Here is a 20,297-nt window from a genome sequence, read left to right as displayed (position 1 = left end):
CACAAGTAATGCAAAGGTAGTAAATTAATGCAAAACCAATCACACTCTGCCTCCCCCAGAGGGTAGACTGATGCCTACTAGCTCCTGCTCAAAAAGACAGCTAACATAGCTAAATCCCCCTCCTCCCCATTTCAGTTTCTGAGCACGTCATTTGATGTGAAATATCTCTTTGGCTGACTTGGTCTTCTGCCTGGTTGTGCTCCTCCTGTCCCTGGGCACACTGGCCTATCCACTGGTCACAGACAGAGGGAGTCACTCCTTTGATGCTATGCAAACACTCTGCAGCAAGACCTAAAACACTGGTGTTTTATCAGAATTGCACTAGTCAGAAATGTAAAATATGGCACCCTGCAAGCATTTATGAAGAAAATTAATTCCATCCTGGTCAGACTTAGTACAACCCCCACATCATATTCCACACCATTTATGTCATACTCAAGCCCCACACTATCCAATGCCATCTTTTTAACCATCCTTTCTTCTCTTCTCGTCCTTTGACTTATGCACAGATATCATTCCTCTAGTCTACAGACCACTCCCATAAAATACCCATAAAATATCCACCAAGTTTATTTAGAACCCATGATGTGGGTTCTGTCTGTTTACAGTGATCACTGAGGACAGGGGCCCAGGCTATGCTACAAGAATGGTTGTATGACCCTACAACAGACCAGCACAGTCCTTCCATTGTGTCAGAGACTGAAATGTTATCACTCATGGCTTAAACATTGTCATAACAATTTTTTGCCTGTTATGGGAAAACTGTACAATGAAGCAGCACCACCAAAACCCAGAGTGAATGTGCTTCCTGACTGAAACTCTGTGAGTTAAACTGACTAAGGCTATAGAGAGTAGAAAAGTGAAAAAAGAAAAGAAATTGGTTAAAGCACCTCAGGCCGGGGAAGTAATGGATAAAGCTGGGAGAGCATTCACAGAAGAGCCAAGCCCAGCGGGCTCAGGGTGGAGGCCATGGCCCCAGGCTTATCTGTTGCCAGGTTTGCAGAAAATCCCCCCCCACCACCAAAGGGTGGGGGAGGAGGGTTTCGGGTGCATATGAAAACCTCTGGTCAGAGGCAGTGAACACCCATCCTCCACTGTGCAAACTAGCTCAGCTGTGGGGCCTCCCAGCCCAGGAAAGTCAAATCTATGGGACATTCACATGAGTGGGAGCTAAGGGGGCATCAAAGGCCTCCTGAAGGGTTCCCAAGACCCTGTCCCAGAGGACTGCTCATGATACAAAATGATGCAACTGACCCAAAGTCTTTCAAGGGACAGTGTCAAACATGCCCCCCCCCCCCCCCCCCCCCCCCCCAGGGAGGCACCTGGGCATTCCCACCTGGCCCAAATGTATACTAATCCATTGGATACTATGCTTTTGGCAGGGGACCCTCACCACCAAAAAGACCAGATGGAGAGGATCTATGAGACATCATTAAGACCCATGGAGAGGTGGTATGTTTCTACTTAATCTGTCTATCATTCTTCCTGTCCCTCCTTTCCTTTCCTTTCCTTTCCTTTCCTTTCCTTCCTTCCTTCCTTCCTTCCTTCCTTCCTTCCTTCCTTCCTTCCTTCCTTCCTTCCTTCCTTCCTTCCTTCCTTCCTTCCTTCCTTCCTTCCTTCCTTCCTTCCTTCCTTCCTTCCTCCCTTTCTTTCTTTCTTTCTTTCTTTCTTTCTTTCTTCCTTCCTTCCTTCCTTCCTTCCTTCCTTCCTTCCTTCCTTCCTCCCTTCTTTCTTTCTTTCTTTCTTTCTTTCTTTCTTTCTTTCTTTCTTTCTTTCTTTCTTTCTGTCTTTCTTTCTTTCTGTCTTCCTTCCTTCCTTCCTTCCTTCCTTCCTTCCTTCCTTCCTTCCTTCCTTCCTTCCTTCCTTCCTTCCTTCCTTTCTCTCTCTCTCTCTCTCTCTTTCTCTCTCTTTGCCTCTTTGATCGTTAAATAAAATATATCAATTTTTTTGTATCAACATAAAACCTCGTTTGGTTTTAATCTCATTTCAGGGACTAATCAAACCTCTGTTTGGTTAAAGAGTTCTTTCTGTTTTATTCACAGAGAGTTCCATTTGCTCCTTTGTGATCAGAGCAGATTGTAACACATGGTAGGAGCATGGGGTTCAAACCCACAGAGCTGTAAGTCCACTGAATCAGTATCAGAAAGAGGAAAGGGTCTCCTGCATCTCAGGAATTATCTGACAGCAACCAAAACAGTAATCTTCCTGGAAGACCCTTTTAAACCACTGCCTCTTCCCCCTTTATGTATGGATTGTTTTATGTGCAAAGTTCCAGGACCAAAATAGGTGCACTGCCCCACTTCTCATATCCTTTTCAGTCATGGAGATAGAACAGTAGGGTGGGATTTATCATGGGCCCATGGTTCCCCTTCCCTTAAGCAGAATTCCTGGTCATGGTAGCCAATATGCTGGCCCACACAAGCAAGGTAAAGAGATAATGCACATTATCTTTTCAGCTGTAGACTTTGTGTAACAATCTTTCCACAGCTAAGATGCAGGCCCATATCAAGGAGAGAGAATAGAGATATTCAGTAAATCTCTAGGGCTGGCAAACTGTTCTATCCAAGTTGGTGCCACAGAGTCAGCTTAATTCAGCCTTACTAGGCTGCTGTCATATGATGTCTGTGTGTTCTGTATAGACTTCAGCCACTCAGATGGTGTGTACTGTACATTGTTTGGATCTTTCAAGGCCCGATTATTGTCCATGTCACTGAAGATCATCTCCACCGCCTCTAAGTCCCTCAAACATTAAATAGATTCCTCTGTGGTAGTCCACATGCCTCACTGGATGACAGTATCTTCCTTAAGAGAGCACTTTGTCTTCATGCTCAATAGAAGTTACCTCTGGAACCTGGAGGTGGCTGACCCTCTTCCAATCCCTCTGTCAGTCCCACAATCCCTAGCAAGGAATCCCAGCAACTGTGTTCTCCTACCTTTTAGTTCCAGACTGTTAGCCCTACTATTCCAGCTCTGGAGCAACCAGATAGCAATTAGCTCATCTTGTCAAGCAAAATCTTTACACATTATCTTGAAGCTAGGCCATGGATAGCTTACGCCTCTCATGATTTCTGTCTCTGTCCTTTCCTATCCTGCCGTGGAACAGGCTGCCTGTTCTGATTCTTCCTCTCTCCTCCTCTGAGCATGACCTGCCTCTTCTCTTATTACCTTGATCTCTGCTTCCACTGTTTCTTTACTACAAGATCAGCTATTACAGTTGAGGGTTCAGTCTCTGGTTTAGTGTCTCTGTGGCCTCAGACCAAGACACCTTCTCAGTCTCAGACCACCACAAGCCTATTAGTGGGCTTTTAGACCAGATCCTCTTGCATTTCAAAGGGCACTGGACACTGACTTTATAGGCATGGGGCACATCCAACACAGCTATAGAACTCACTGTGTTTACCTTCGCTCCTTCAAATAATGTATTAGTTAGATGGGTTAATGAGCTGTTCAGATATGAAATCACAAGCTGTCAGAGGCAGCAATGGCCCTGTGCTCCTCCCCAACTCCACCCACACCTATCGACACTCCAGGGACCAATTACCTTAGAGCATGTTCCTGGCATGCTCAAACCATGTGGCAACCCCGAACAGCTGTTTAACCTTATGAACAATAATGAAAGTTGGGATCACGACACATCAGTATGAACAGTCTGATTACATAAGGTTACTGAAGGAACTCAGAAGCCACTACATCAAGGCTATAAAAAACTGTCCTGGAGGAGAGGAAGGGATAGGAACCACTTTTTCCCCTCTCTCCACAAATGTCTCTCAGAGAAGAAGAGGGAAAAAGTGATTTTATCCATGAGGATTAAAATACTCTGTGATTTTATCCATGAGGATTAAAACCCTCTTGGAGTACTGTACATTGTGGATGTACAGTACTCCAAAACCACCTCATGGATAAAATCCATGAGGTGGTTCTTGGAGTACTGTACATCCACAATGTAAGACCCAAGTACCAGATTAGACTGATGGCCAGTGGCTTGTCATAGCTCTCCCAAGCAAAGGAAAACAAAGTGATAAAGAGCAAACAAAACAGCAAAATCTGAAAATAGTCATTAATGATTCTTGGAGGCTGTTGTGCAGCTAGAAAGGAATCAAGCATCTAAATATTCAAGGACACATACAAATCAGCACCTAAAGGAAATATGTTGCTTCATGACCTGCAACAGTCATAAACAGGTATTAACAAGTTTACTCTAGCACACTATAATTGAATCTGTTATTATCTTGAAAGCCTTGAGCCACAGGTTGGGTTCCAAAATAGACTGTTGTGGGTTACCCCAGGAGGTAGCTAAGCACACAGAGCTATCTCTTCACTTGCCCCTATCCCCATCTCCTAGGAGGACAGAGGAAGAGCAAAGGGAAAGTGAAAGCAAGAAAATTTGTGAGTCAAGATGGAAACTGATCCGTAAGTGATGACGAAGTGCAAGAGAGAAAGAAAATAAAACAAAAGAGATGATGCAAAAGCTATTGCCCACCACCTCCCAAGGCTGACTAATGCTCAGCCAGTTCTGGGCAAAATACAGCCAAGTCTCCCTAAACCTCCTCCTCTCCCTTTTTATTGCTGAGCATCATGTTATATGGTATAAAATCTCTCTGATTAGTTCAGGTCATCTGCTTTGCTTCATGTTTATGTCTCCAACTATTCATGCATCCTCCAATCTATTTACTGGGGGGTGCAGGCAGAAAAACAGAAGGCCTGTCACAGTACAAAACACTGTTCAGCAAGACCAAAAATATTAGTGCCTTATTACCGTTGTATTGGTCACAAATTTAAAACACAGCACTCTCAGGGATGCTATACAGAAAACTAACTTCATCTCAGCCAGACCTAGCATACTAGCATAGCTAAAACCAAATATCTAACAGATAAAACAGCTTAGCCTCAAGAATCATCTTGAAACTGACTAGAGAAAATATAACATCACTTCACTTATCTCTGTTCTCACTGATTGTGTATTCAAATATCCCTTACGAAACACCTATGTCCTAGAGAATAGCCAAATGAAATTCTACAAAGCTGTAAATTAAATTTAATTGTCAAATTAAGTACAGGTGACAATTTTATCCATCTTTCAAAACACAGTTCAAATTTTGGCAGATTGCGTTTTTACTTAGTCATTTAAATACACAGCTTATAATTAAATACCTGGCATTTCTTCAGTTCCCTCTTCAGCTGAAGAATTGTAATGTGATGTGGTACTGGGCTGGTCTCAGTCCCTGTGTCAGTCTCCTGGATGGTGAGAGCCTCCTTCCTTACTTTCTGTACCATAGTGATCCAGCTCTGCAACCTCTCCCGCTGACTTCTTCTTAAGCTAACATCATCATTCAAATCAATCAGAAAAGGTAAGGCTTCATCTACACAATTTCTGTAACTGAAATATTGAACCTGAAGGCGAGTGAGCTGCTCCTCAAGTGAACTGATACGGGCTTTTTCTTCATTTATATCATGTAAATGCTGATTACTGGCCTGCTGGCTCTGCAAAGCTTCCCGAAGCAATCTGATTTCAAGTTCCATTTCATCAATTCGGTCTTTTTCTGGGTTGTAATTTACTACTGGCTTATTTCTAATGTTTTTTGCTCTGTTGGCATATTTGAGGGAATTTAAAGATTCATCAAAGTCCAGTGAGGATGGACTTATACATGTTATCATAACAGTCTTGGCATTTCCTCCAAGGGAGTCTTTCAGAATACGAGTGATTTTAGCATCCCTGTATGGAATATGTACACTTTTCCTTTTTGGGTCTCCAAGGGCACTGATGACATTTCCCAAGGCCAAGAGACCGCTGTTGATCTGAACTGATTCTTTGAAGCGTTCACCAGTATTTCCAGTCTTTGCCACCCTCTCTGATCCTGCCAAATCCACAAAATGAAACTTTGAAGCGATCGAATCCTGTGCAGCATTCTGATACTCTGCAGACTGCTTCTGATGAATACTGATGGTAAAAATGGCATGAGATCGACTAGAGTGCTCATTCATCTGTGTTGTGCCTGTGTGACGAGCTGCATTGCCACTTTCCAGCAGGCTTATCACTTCATCTGCACATTCTACTTGGAATTCCTTAGCACCGACAATCACTTCAAACATCAAAGTAAGAATAATTTAATAAATTCTAAATAGTAATAGTTTGCAATGATAATTCTTCAGCAATAGTTTACAGCAATGACTATAATACTGTATTAGAGAAACATACAGGACTGCTATGTCTATGACTTACCTATAAGATCATAGTGTAGAGCTATAGAAATAGAAGATAATATGTGAAAAGTATGAGGTACAACACATCTGAAACCTGCAGATATTTAATGTAGGGGTCTATTGTGCCATAACATTTGAAACAGTATCTTAGACAAAAGACACTACTCATTTACACATTGCACAATGCACATTACCTTTACAATTTACAGTGTGGTGGTACCTAGAAAAAATATGAGCAAAATCAGCTCAAAGGATGTTCTGTCAGTTAAAAAAAAAGACAAAGAACTATAAAGTAAAAATTAGTATTAGTAAAAAAGTATTTATTAATAGTAATTTTACTATTAATTTTACTAATAGTAAAAAGAACTATTAGTAAAAATTATTCCAAGCCTGTACTAAGGAAAGAATTTCTATTCTGAATAGTGCAGACTGTTGGGCCTTTTGGACAGGTATCAGTTAGTAATGTAATAAAGTGTAAGTGTACTTCTACCAAGTACTCCTACTAATCATCTTTTTTATCATATTTTTCTTTTAATGAGAAATGGAAAATGTCCTAGCACAAAAAGCTGACTCTAACTGTACTGAAGAAAATAAATAATTTAAAATATGTTGTGGGCTCCTTTTGAAGCAAAGATATTGTCTGCAAGATTTGTGCTGAACTAGTGCTTTCTCCCAGCTACAGATAGAAAACCCATGACAGCTTAATATAACAGTTTAATAATACTAGAGTAAACACAACAATTAGAATATAAATTTAAAAAAAAATCCAAAGCTAAAACAGATTAGGTACTTTCAGAATAAAATACCTCTGATGTGGATTCTTCTAGCATTTTCATGGGGTGAACAGGATACCTACACTGCAAGTATTAATCTCAAAGCCTCTAAAAATATCTACTTCCTCTCCTCTTAATGAAGTGGTCTCTTCCACTCATTTCATTGTAAAAGGGGAGCAGATATTTACTGTGTAAATGACTTAACAATTGTAATTTTGAAGGAAGACGCAATGGTTTAATCTTAAAATATTTATTCAAGTGAATAATCACACACTATTTTGTTTCTAGACAGAACTTGCAGAAACAATAATTGTGCTATTTACTTTACTATTTGTTGCCACTTCCACCCAAACAACAGAACATCTATATTGCTGACAGGCATCTAAACCCTAAACAGCTAAACTGAGCTTATATTCTTAAACTTTAATTTTTTTTTTAATTTTATTTATAAGTAGTGAATAAGCACTTTCAAGAGAAAGCAAGAGTAATTTGGATACAAACTGAAGTGCAAATTTGAGAGCTGGAATCCTACCTGTATTTCCCTTCTCATCTTCTCGAATATGTAGATCTTTCACAGAGGTCTCCAAATCCAACAAATCTCGAAGTTCTTCCTTGTAAACCTCTATATAGGATACCTTCACACGGAAGTTAATATTACGATGTTCAGAAATATGATTAAATAATTCCTGAATAGCCCGTGGGATTATGCCCCTTTCATCCACTGCAACTGATGCTAAAATATAAGCACAAATGTCACAGTGAAGTGCAGTCATTCTGTCACATAAATTACAAAGACTGAAATTTGAGAGAATCCTGCAATATTCAGTATACAACACATTAGGAATCTGAATAGCTCATTGTTTACAAGGATTTTTGTAATTTTTTTTGTGTGTGCGTCAGATGTTTTGTTTGCATCCAGTACTAGGATTCAAATTTAAGTTCTAAATGACATAATTCTATAGTTATGGAAGTTACAAAAAATATGGATTCTGCTTTAAAAGTATACTTCTCAGAGTACAGATTTCTTCTTTATCCCTACTTAATATGGTTAGCAATGATATCTCAAGGGTTTGAGAAACTATAAATTCTACTTATATAAAGCAAAATCATTAGTAACATAGTGAGACAAGATTTATGACCAACATTAATAGTAATTTCCTATTTTTTCATAGACGTGGAACACTGGTGCCAAACTCTACTTTTTTTTTAAATATTCAGCATAGGACAATGTTTCCATTAATAATCTGTATTCTTTATCTAAGACTATGGAAGCAGTTTGCCTATGAGACAATACCAAGAATCTCTTTTATCAACAAACTAACAGGTCACATCTAATTATTAATTTAGTAAATATATTCATTAAACTAAAAGGGTGTATTTGCAGAGCTATGATCAGCCTTGGACTGTGGCATCCACTACCAAAACAATTTAGCTAGCAATGGTACTTATAGGAACATTAAATAACTACAAGTGAAGGGAATAGAAGTGAAGTTACAATAAGCAGAAGAGGCCAGTGGTTCAACAAAGCTAAGTGTGGAGTCCTGCCCTTGAGTCACAACAATTCCTTAAGCACTACAGGCTGGGTGGGGGCTGAGTGCCTGGAAAGATGCTCAGCCAGAAGGGACCTGTGGGTGCTGGTTGGCAGCAGCTGATCACGGGCCAGCAGTGTGCCCAGGTGGCCAAGAAGGTCAATGGCACCCTGACCAGTACCAGCAGTTGTGTGGCCAGCAGGACCAGGGCAGCGATTGTCCCCCTGTGCTGGGCACTGGTGAGGTCACACCTCCAGTGCTGTCTTCAGTTCTGGGCCCACCACTGTAAGAAGGACATTGAGGGGCTGGAGTGTGTCCACAGAAGGGCAACAGAGCTGAGGCAGGCTCTGGAGGAGCAGCTGAGGGAGCTGGGGTTGTTTAAACTGGAGAAAAGCAGACTCAGGATAGACTGTATTGCTCTCTGCTACCACCTGACAGGAACCCTCCTGTAAGCGGGAGGAGGGGGGTCAGTCTCCTCTACCAGGTAAAAAGTGACAGGACAAGAAGAAATGACCTCAGCCTGCACCTGGGGAGGTTTATTGGATTTTAGGAAAAATTTCTTCACTGGTGGTCAAGCAATGGAATGGGCCTAGCTGTAGAGCTGGAAATGCAGGGTTAATGGTTGAACTTTAAGATCCTAGGGGTCTTTTCCAACCTACATGGCTCTGTGATCCTATGATTCTAAATAAAAGGAAGACTCTACCAAGATATTTACAATATTCTATTTATATCCATTTGAAATAATTAAATAATAAATTTCTCTGATGTCACAGAAATTTCTCTTAAAAGCCCCAAAAATGCAAACAAATCCGACATAGAATGAGCAAGTAAACAATTAAGTGCCTAATGAAGGCATTTTCAAGGTAAGATAAATGTAGTAAAAATTTTAAAAACCACTATATTTCAGAAAAAAAAGTTCTAATATAAGTTGCATGTTAAAATGTGGAATGTGAAAGAATACTTAACAAATTGGGTTTTTCTTAGATATTTTTAGTATGGTCTAATTTATGGAGAAGTTTTTAGAACTTTCAGAAGTTTTGGGATTTTTTACTACAGCTTTTTGCCTTCGTCCTTAAAATTATGCAGCATTATCTGCTATGTAATAAATATTTAACTTGCAAAAATGCACCCTCTACTGATTAAAAAAACTCCAAAACCGAAAAACCTTTCTATAACCTACCAACGTGGTCACCACCGATGGTGTAAGTCTTCCCAGAACCAGTCTGTCCATACGCAAACACTGTAGCATTGTATCCTTCAGTCAGAGACACTAGAAGGGGCTTAATACAAACAGCATAAACTTCTTCTTGGGTTGAGTTTTTGCCAAATACAAAATCAAAAGTGAAGACATGGTCCTTTCCGATGATAACTTGTTTAGCATTTGGGACTAATCTGACACACACTTGGTGGTTATGAAGTATTTCTTTGGAAAGCAGAGGTCTGACTCGGACTGCAACTTTAACTGGGATCTCCTCCATGCCAGACTCCACCACTGGGCTTCCCACTCAGTATTCACACAGCCAAGAAGAAATCTGTTACCACAGCTCTGTTCAGCTCATTCACATTGTCTGCAACTAAGAAAAATAGTTTTCCATGTTATATAATACAAAAGAATGTATTTCCTGAAATGAAAAGTTGAGATTTCTTAAGGAACACGTAAGTAGCATTACATTCTTGAAAAGTACCTGATATAAATGAAGCTCTATTAATAACTATATAATCAATAATAAATTATTTTTGCATCTATTAATTCCCAGGTTAGTAGACTTAAGTCTGAAAGTTGCCTGATTTCCTATTTTAATAAAACAGAGTCAAACAAAGCAACAATATTGCAAGTTTTAATAAACACTGTTGATAAAGAGAAGGCTTACAATGGATCCTCTCATTTTCCTGTTCCTGCATTCATATTGCATAGGCAACACAAATCAGTCAAACAAAAACTTCTTCTCCAGAAGTTGTATACACATACATGTTTCAATGCCCTCTTCCACTTACCAAGCACCAAATATTTCTAACTCAACAAGCACAAAGAAGTGTGGTTTTAAATGTATCTATTTACTACATGTAGAACATTCCTCTGATTTTGATCTGAAACTTTAGGCACATATGTAATTATTTTTTAGTAAATATAATTTTTGCATACATGGTTCCTTATACTGCCTGGTGCATATTCATTCTTACAGCATAGGCATTGCACAGTAGCACACTTGTAAATATTAAGGAATTGCCTTTCTTTATAGCTGTTTCGCACTAGAATTCAAAAATCTGCATGGGATCCCACACACACATTTTCCATTGTTGTTGCTAACTCTGAGAATTTCTGTCATGCAAGGTAAAGTCTGCTGAACTTCCTGCTCTCACACACACTGTCTTCAAGAAAGCTGTATTACTAGACTGGCAGAAATCAGCTAAGCTCCCAAAATTCAAGTCTGTTGAAAACTAATAGCTTAAAACATTGTTATCTCGCAGCAGTAAAGAAAAGAGTTTTTGTATTTAATTTTACTCCTTTTAGAGGACTTGGATGAATTTTGTAAAAAGCAAAGCCCCATTTCATTGACGGAGCACAAGAACAAATAAGAAAAGAATGAGAATGACTTGTATCATTAGGGACACGGCCAAGCAGAAACAGATATATAAACATACTAACTACAGATTAAAAACACGTTTTGATTGATAATTGAGTTTAGTTACCTGGGTGCATTATTTTTCTGCCCCCTAGCAAGTGCTGCTCTTAAGTGTCAACATTTCCTACTCTCTTTTTAAAGTTACATTTATAAACAAACAAATTAACAAACAATGTCCCGGCTGTGGCAGTGAAACCGTATTTCCTCACAGTCTACTTTGTAAAAGAACGTGGGAATATGAAACATTCCCAATACATCAAGGCAAGAGAGATACTCGGGTGTCGACGCCCGCGGCTGCCATAAGGCAGATGCAAACATACAGGCAACCTTTCCGCTTGCAGGGATGCTCTGAGCGCGGCCCAGCGGATTTTCCGTGTTTGCAACGTCTCCAAACCTGAGGAGCAGCCGGGATCGTATCACGCGTGAGTGTCGGGAGCCGCTACAACCGCGGAGGCCGCCGTGCCGTGCCGTGCCGTGCCGTGCCGTGCCGTGCCGTGCCGTGCCGTGCCGTGGGCCCGGGCCGCAGCGAGGGCGGCGGGCGGCCCGCGCTGTTTGCGGCCCCTCGCTAGGCAACGGCCGCCATGCCGGCGGCGCGCCGAGCGCACAGCGCCCCCTGCGGCCGGACGAGCGCGGGCGGGGCGCGGCCGGCGGCTCCCGGCCCTTCCTGCCGCCCTGCCCGGGCGTCGGTGAGGTGCGTGTGGGGAGTCGGCCCCTCCGTCCGGGAAGGACGGCCAGCTGTGTCTCGGGTGTGTCCAGAGAAGCGCGACGGAGCTGGGGAAGGGTCTGTAGCAAAAGTGCTGCTAGGAGCACTGAGGGAGCTGGGTCTGTTTAGCCCGGAGGACGTCCAGGGGGACCTTACTGCTCTCTACAACTGCCTGAAAGGAAGGAATAGTAAGATGGCATTCCGCCTCTTCTCACAGGCAACAGTACAAAAGGAAATAGCTTCAAGCTGTGATAGGGAGAGTTCAGCATGGACATCAGGAAAAAATTCTTCACAAAAAGGGTGATTAAATATTGGAACAGGCTGTCTAGGCAGGTGATGGAATCACAGTTCCTGGAGGTGTTTAAGGAAAGACTGGACGTGGCACTCTACTAGACATGGTGTGCCGTGGTCTAGTAGACAAAGTCGTGTTTGGTCACAGGTTGGACTTGATGATGCCAGAGATTTTTCCCAACGTAAGTGATTCTATGATTCCTCCCCTCCCCTCCTACCTCCCTCACTGCATGGACTGAGCCCCCCCCCCATCTCAACCCTAGCAGTAAAAACACAGATACACCCCCATGGCACGTCTGTCACTGCACTGTTTATTGGACGATTGGACGGGTTACACTTCCATCTCTGAGCAGTAAATCATCTGCCAAGCACCTGTCACCTCTGTGCAGGTATGACAGGGAACAGCCAGGAACAGGAGGGGCTGAGGAGCAAGGTACACCACAGGATCTTCACACACACACATCTGGCTGTGCTCACAGGTAGCCACATAGACCAATACAAAGGTCAAAGCAGGAGTAATAAACCCTACCTTAACATGGGCTGCCTGCAAAATTTACACTGTTAATTCCAGTAGGGCAAGCAGAAGATTAAAAGAAAGGTAACAAAAAGGTAATAAAACAATCAGGGGAAAAAAGGCAAATTGTTACTTCATCACTAGAAAACAAGCATTCGATTTAACAGTTCCAAATTAGTGCATGACAAATCACCACATGAAAAGCAAAACTGCAGTTCAAAAGATAAGGCAGCAATACAAGAGCTATCAGACTGGACTTAGTAATATATACACCGTACTCGGTGGAACGGGATATCTTTCATCTCTGCCCTGTGATCCCTGGCATAATCCCAAAGATAATAATCAAGTAAAACTGCATTGATTTTTTCATGCATGTCCTGACCCTTCTTCTGATAGAGCTCCTGAAGGTGTTTACAGATCAATGCACAACACCAAATAGAACAGCCACGGATCTCTACCTCTTCTTTGTCTCCAGACTGGAAAAGCGTTCCTGCAGACACAAGAGAGCAATCCATTTACATGGAACAGACAGAGGGCCAGGGACTGACTAAATCTGTGAAATTTTTCCCCCTTCACATTTATTCTGTTCTAGGATTCTAGTTCTCATGACTTACCCAGCAACTGGTAACAGGGTTGCTATACATTTTCTAACCGTTACTTTAATTGTACCATACTGCACTTAGAAACTTCTCTCCCATTCAATTCAAGCAACAGCCTGTATTCTAAGGAACTGTTTTAGGAGCAGGGTGTACTGCAAATCATACAATCATTTCTTTGCTTACAGAGACAAAAAAGATAGTCTTTAATTATAATATACTTTTTAGTATATAATTATTATACTTCATAGTATATTTTCTACCAGGGTGACTGAAGTCTAAGATTTTAAAATTAAAAACAAACAACCCCTCCAAAAGAACTGAATGTAAAGAGATATAGTGGAATTATTTAAATGGGAATGTTCTCATTAAGATTCATGGAAGGATAAAATGTCTATGAGTTCTATTTAGTTATTTAGATATAGATAGTTGTATAGATAAAGACATAAATACATGTACAGCCATTCTTTTAAAGATCATGGGAGACTGCATTAATCTGTTTATCTACCTGAGTATTTCTGAAATTCCATAATAGCAGTTCTACATATAAATACAGTCATTTTACAGTGCAAAAGAGATTGGCTTATTTTTATTCACTGAAATTCACAGTTAGTAAATATTGGTAAGATGAAACCATGCTTAAAAAATTAAATCCTAGTCATGTGCAATTAACTTCATTTAAAGCAATATTTTTAATGGATGCTTATATTACTTTGCTTATTAACTAGCAGTTCAGAGGAATTCCCATGCTTTTACAAATTTGAATTCATGACAAAAATCATTGCTTCTTTTATGTATACTTCAAAAATTGCAACTATTCTCATTCTGAAAAGTGGTTTTCCAACAGCAGCTTTTCAGAAATTCATTCAGAAACTAAAATTATCTCTGAGTCTTTAATCCTTCCCTTATCAATGTTTAATCCGCAAAACAGTTAGGTCTTTATAAAAAAGTAACCCTGAGATCTCACTCAAGATCATGGTTAGAGAAAAAGTTCCTTCCTGTTACCTCACCAGTGCCTAAGAAATCCCTGTAGGAAAAAAACTGACACGTAACCCTTACATGGACAACATATTAGATTTTAGAACTAGCCTTAGTTCTTAGTATACAGTATCAGGCAGAAAGATTAATTGATATTAGAAAGGACAGAACAAACCTTCATGTAGTTTCTTCATTAATTTTTCAGAATACTTCATTGCTTTTAAGTGAACAAGAACTTGTGGAATTCTGTAGTCAGCAAATATTGTCAGACTGGAAATATCATCAAAAGAGCCATCTCCTTTGCCTTCTAAAACACTCCACGTGTCAGCCACAAGTATTTGTGCCCGTTTGTAGAATGACACCTTCTTTTTCTAAAGAAAGAAATTTATGGATTGTTTAAGTGCCTGATCAATAAATATAGCAAATAACACATTAAGCATGACATATTGTTAAGCAAACATCAGTTAACTAAAACAGAATAAAACTGCAACATTCTTAAATATCTTGAAATCTAAACAATATCAAACTACAAACATGGATTATGTGGAATGCTCAAAAATAAACTGAAATAAAAAAGTAACATAATAAAAGTTACTGCAGCAAATAAAAATTGTTTAGAATATGCCTGGATTTCAGAACACATTCACAGTTGTTTACTGCCACTTGGTAAACACTGCTGTTGAATGTCCAGCAACATTAATTTTCAGAACGTCTACAGTACATCCAACCTTTTATTTTGACAAGAGAAGCATAATAGGCATGTATGGTACTAGGCAATTAAAACATTTTGTAAATCCATTTATCTGTACTGTTAAAGAAATAGAATTCTGGTGAAAACTTTAATGAATGCTCCTCTTTGTTTACTGCCAAGATGCTGTAACTATTCCTGACAGCAAATCACATTTTTTGCCCTTGAATGATATTCTCCAAAAACACCGGGAAGTTCAACTACATTTCAAAGAACAACTCCCAAAACATCCTCAAAACTCCTGCCTTCCCTATGCCTCATTCTATACTTGACATAGATGCACAAACTCACTTCTAGAGAACATATGTGATTTTGTACCTTAGATAACAAAACACCACCTTAGACATCAAATGAGAAGTGGTAACAAGAAGCAAATAATTAATAGATCAAATTTTATCATAGCTCCTACTGTCCCAAAGTAAGGGTGTCATTCTTTAATAGCATTAGGAATTTTCCAGTAGTAAAGTACTGATTGTCTCTAGCACCACACCATTTCACAAGAGTAGAGGAAGGCAGAATTAGAATGGAACTTTTCATTTCATGCTGTAGCTTAATTAGGAAAAAAATATTGTCTAGGACTCATCACTGAGCAGGTAAATTTATAAATTAATTGTTTCATTGTTAAATTGTTTGTTGTACAGAACACATTAAGTTTATACAAAAATCTCGATATGAAAAAGACTATGAAGCATTTCGAGTAAATTTTCCCACTATTTATCAGAAAGCAGGAAAAACACTAGGTGGATGATACTGCATGTCAGATTGGAAGAACTTAAGAACTTCTTTACTGTGTAAGTGACTGCACTGGCACAGATTGTTTACAGAGATTGTGGAGTCTCTCTCATGGGATATGCACAAGAACTGTCTGGACACAATCCTGTGCCATGTGCTCTGGGATAACCCTGCTTGAGCAGGGAGGTTGGACCCACTTACGGTATGGTCCCTTAAGTCTCTGATTCTGTCTGTGAAAGACAGTAAAGACAGCACAAATTATCAAAAACTGAACTTTTTCAACATGGCAATAAAACTATATCTCTTTTATCTTTTTTTCTGCAACACTTTGCCTTTCCAGGAAATAGTACCACATATAGGAACATTTGCACCTTCTCTGCAGTACAATGTGCTAATATTAAGGACTATATCTAATTATGACCTACTGACATTAAAAGAAAGGAGGAGTATTGTGCTGGCAAAGAGCAAAATGGGACAGCACAGACATTAAAAAAAAAGCAAAGAATAGGATCATAAGAATTTTACAACCTCAGTCCCAGGTGATGGATGGTAAGTAAAAGATGAATACATGCAATATAGATCAAAAAGGACTCCACTAAGTCTCTGTGAGAATACAAAATCCCTGATATATGAGTACAACATAGTCTAAAACTTTAACTGCTGTTGGAATCAAATGCAGCACAGCAACTAAATATGAATTATCCATCAAGGAGAAAAAAATTTTTTTGGAGTTTTTGGTCTTGGTTTGCATTTTCTTTTTCAGAAAAACTAACACTGGCAATTTCTGGGATTACATGTGTAATTATTAAAAGTATTTTGTATATGTATTTGGAAAAACATACAGTCAAATAATTGGGCTAATTTTAGAAGCTTCCCTAGAAGGTCAACTGTAGCAATCTGTGATAGTATGATTCTAATGTAGGACTTAACTTCTATATATTTCTCCTTTGGGGAGTTACTGAAAAGCACTGGTTTGCTGTTAGATATTTCATCATCTTTCCAGTTCCCACCTAACCCTTTAGAAGTCTTACTTGTGAGAGCTCAACCTGCTGCTGTAAAAATAATGTGATCCATGTCACCACCTTCAAAATACACATTTTACTTAGTGAAAGCAGAAAAAAGGCTTCCATATTCATGCAACAGGCTTTATTACTAAGTCAGTGCTTACGGTCTGGGATCATTTTTGGAACAGCTTTTCATTCTGTAGTCTGCTGCTGCTTTTAAGGAGGCTTGCTTTATAAAGCACTCATCATCATCTCATGAAAGATATAACATCAATGAATACAGTCACTATAAAGATAAGAAAATATCACTTTACTTAGAAAATACTTCCTTTTTGATCATAAAAATTGTCAAAAAATTACTTTTTATGTTAAAAAAACCCAAATAAACCCAATTAATGAAACCAGTAGCTTCAAAGATTAATACAAAAGAACCTCTGATTTTATATGTAAATATATTTTGCTTCACAGCAGGAGATAAAGGAAAATAAAATGACACCTCCTACTGAAGGGCAATAAATGCAATAGGTTCAAAGCTTCAGTGACTGGTATTCCAAGAAGCTGAAAAGACTGCACAGACCAGTAGTATAGGCTGTATTGTCATTAACAAAGTCTTCTAGATTTAATGATGTAACAGCTGAGTACTACTTCACATACAACTGAGCACACAGGCTGCTATTTAAGTCACAGGTGCTAAATGAAAACCATGCCTGTATAGGTGAAAACTGGGAGACAAAAAAATCAGATGATCCCTGCTTAATTCCCATCAGATTCTTTCAGTAAACACTTCAGTATACTGTCAACATTTGTAAAAATGTGGGTTACTTCTAATCAGTAGTGATTTGAGTAAAGCCTGTTGAATCAACAGCCGTTAGAGGGTGGAGTCCCAGTAGCTGTGCATTAATTCTACCAGTTTCACTTCCTTCATTAGCTGCAGAGAGCCTTAAGGTAAAAGAAAAAAGAAGATGGTGGGAAGAAGGCTGTCAGCCATTCAAAAGAAGTGAAAAAAAAAAAAAAAGAAAAAGGATTCCCATTTTTCAGGCAGGAATTATCTCAAGTACTATGCATTTTTAAGGAGTACAAAGGAGATGTGATCTAACTGGGAACTCAGAGTATACCAAAATAAATTACAGTAAATTGATAAAGAGACAGCATATGAGAAAAAAGGCACTCCTCTGGTGGGAAAAAGAAAGTGACTCTTGTCCTGACTAGTTGTGGACTATCAAGTGTCTTTCACTGTTACTAAATAGTAGGATTTTTTCCCAGAGCTTTAGAATTAGCTTACCTCAAATACAGCTTCATCTCTGTAAGAAGGAAAATTTTCCAGTACAAGATGTAGCAGTTTCTGAGCACTCTTCTCACTCATTTTAACACAGGTGAGGAAAGACCCTCCAAACTTCTCTAACAGAACTATTCCACTTTCATTCAGCACCCGGTGTCTTTCTTCAATCAAGGGCAAAGGCACTTCTGTGTCAGAGCGAAATACGTGCCTAACTTGGTCAAGCGTCATGGTGGCAAAATAGGATGCACTGGTGATAGGTATTCCTTCAGAAAAGTGAAAATAAGATATTTAGGCTATCACATAACATAACATATAGACCTAGTGCAGTGGTCTGCTAAAGGAAAGCACTTCTATAGGAAGATCTAAGAAGTCCATCAACTCTTAAACCCACCTTTGTTTTCAGCAAGAACCGCATCCATAGAGCTGCTCACAACTAAATTTATGAGTGCATACCATGTTTTCCTCTACAGCAAACTTCCAACATACAACCACAGAACTGTTGTTACTTTTGGTATGTAATTTTCCCCAACTGCTTAGTTTTCGTATTTTAAGTGTGATGTTTACATAGCACACTAGCAAATATAGTCAGGCCATAACTAGCTTAGTCAGAATAGGCCTGTTTTCCCATGGGTCCTAATCATGTTGTGCATTTACAAAAAGTGTCTTAATGCTAATACCCCTTAATTTACTAAATAAATATGCAGAAAATTAATTAAAACCTTCATCTATACCTACTAACAGTTGGGGGTTTTTTTCTGAGAATAGCAAAAGGAGTGCTAAAGTACTGGGTTAAAATATGAAACTTTAAAATACTGGTTTTAAAATACAGGTTTGAGGGGCATATGGGTTTTCAGATTTACTTTAGACACTGGTATTTGATTAGTCTAGAGGATTCTCGCTTTATGCCTCATTTCTTTATTTGCTATGGAAATATGCAACTTAAGAACACATGTGAAATAACCCAAGTCACGCACAGCTGACTACTGGCAATCCTTAAAGTCTTTGGAATGGAAGAGATAACCCAGAAAATAGCCAAGAGTTAGGTAGTTTCAGTACAAGGGTATTTTGAAAGCGCTTCCAGGTCCCTTCCCCAAGCTCAGCGGGACGCTGCACATACAGAGCTACCGACACAAGGAGCAGCAGTTCCCAAGAGCGTGTCCCAGTTCCGAGACGCCGCCTTCATTTAATACACGACGCTCGTCATCCGACGCCCCTCGCCCGCAGCCCCGGCCCGGCCCCGCTTCCCCGGCGCTCACTGACCATCGTCCAGGGCCCTGTTGACGGCGGCGCACAGCGACCAGTAGCCGCTGTAGGTTTTATCCTTGTACTTCACAAGGCACTTGCGCTCCTCCTGCTCGGACCAGAAGGAGAAGTTGAGGGTGTCCACCAGGAACACCCAGTCTACAGCCTCCTTGTCGGCGGCCCGGGGGTTCAGCTCGTGTAGGCTTTTCCACCCCGCTAGCCCGAACTCCGCCGCCGAGGCTTTGTCGAACAGGCTCTCCGCCACCCGCCGCGCTCCCTCCTCGTCCACGGAGACATCTTTGCTGTGCTCGGCTATGAACTTGGCGGACTCCAGGGGGGACGGGAACACCTCCATGCTTGGCAGGAAACACGCACACTGCCGAGGCCAGCCTCTCCGCCGCGCTTCCCGCGGGGCGCGCACAGGGAGCGGCTCCGGCCGCCGGGCCCCACTCCGCTCCCCGCCCCGCCGTGCTGCCGCTGCGCGCAGGCGCGGGCGGAGGCGGGGCCCGGGAGGCGCTCGGGGGCGAGCACAGACCCCAGGCCCGGGAGCGCTTGGGCCAGCACGTTCATGTTGGGAGTCGCCCCCCCAATTCCTGCCAGGCTAGAGCAGAAAATTCCCATCATTGAAAAAGAGATGGATAAAAAGAAAAAAAAAAAAAAAAAAAAAAAAAAAACCGAGGAACGAACAAAAAGGTGCGTGTTGAGTTGTTTAGCTCTTTTTCCCAATCAAAACAGAAAAGAACCAAACAAAATACGGTCCAAAACCCCTTTTGCATACATACACAAGTTGGAAGCACACAGAGAAATTCAGCCTGTTTTAGTTAACTTCAATTTTGCCCAAAACCTTGGCGTTGATTGCAGACTTCACTAGAATTTAGGTACCAAGCTGTGTACCAAGCCAGCTGACTTCCCACTGACTAAAGAGAATGATGGCATTTCTTCAGATCTCAGCATCGCTCTGCCAAGGGAGCCAGCCTTATGCATAAGGCTCCTCACCTTTACCATGCCATTTTAAAGAGCAGCTGCGTGAAAAAGGCCAAGTTCACGCACCACAAATCGGGGGGGGAAGGGGCCACAACAAAC

The 20,297-nt window shown here is 40.5% G+C and overlaps 2 protein-coding genes across 9 annotated transcripts in view; both read right to left on the bottom strand.

Annotated features, from left to right (window-relative positions):
- The window catches only part of KIF27 (kinesin family member 27), a 38,563-nt gene extending 26,924 nt beyond the window's left edge, over window positions 1-11,639 (bottom strand). For 5 of the 8 annotated variants that reach the window (XM_059873937.1, XM_059873933.1, XM_059873936.1 and 2 more), the window contains exons 1-3: window positions 9,684-11,633; window positions 7,507-7,707; window positions 5,152-6,080 (exon numbers count right to left, since the gene is read on the bottom strand). In XM_059873937.1, coding sequence (XP_059729920.1) covers window positions 5,152-6,080; window positions 7,507-7,707; window positions 9,684-9,981 — 1,428 coding nt within the window. In that variant the 5' untranslated portion in view covers window positions 9,982-11,633. Of the gene's footprint in view, window positions 1-5,151; window positions 6,081-7,506; window positions 7,708-9,683 lie in introns of all 8 variants that reach the window. The other 3 variants (XM_059873935.1, XM_059873934.1, XM_059873941.1) reach the window with 3 other exon arrangements.
- A 772-nt stretch (window positions 11,640-12,411) lies between these two features.
- QNG1 (Q-nucleotide N-glycosylase 1) lies at window positions 12,412-19,686 on the bottom strand. Its single transcript, XM_059836420.1, has 4 exons — window positions 19,233-19,686; window positions 17,976-18,235; window positions 14,385-14,580; window positions 12,412-13,125 (listed from the first exon to the last, which is right to left on the bottom strand). Exons 1-4 carry the CDS (start codon window positions 19,567-19,569, stop codon window positions 12,893-12,895), a joined length of 1,026 nt encoding a protein of 341 aa, XP_059692403.1. The 5' UTR covers window positions 19,570-19,686; the 3' UTR covers window positions 12,412-12,892.
- Window positions 19,687-20,297: the final 611 nt, after the last annotated feature.

The sequence above is a fragment of the Haemorhous mexicanus genome, chromosome Z (assembly GCF_027477595.1).
Source record: "Haemorhous mexicanus isolate bHaeMex1 chromosome Z, bHaeMex1.pri, whole genome shotgun sequence".
Taxonomy (NCBI): domain Eukaryota; kingdom Metazoa; phylum Chordata; class Aves; order Passeriformes; family Fringillidae; genus Haemorhous; species Haemorhous mexicanus.
Note: the sequence above shows the minus strand (reverse complement) of the source record. Positions and strands in the feature narration are given on the sequence as shown.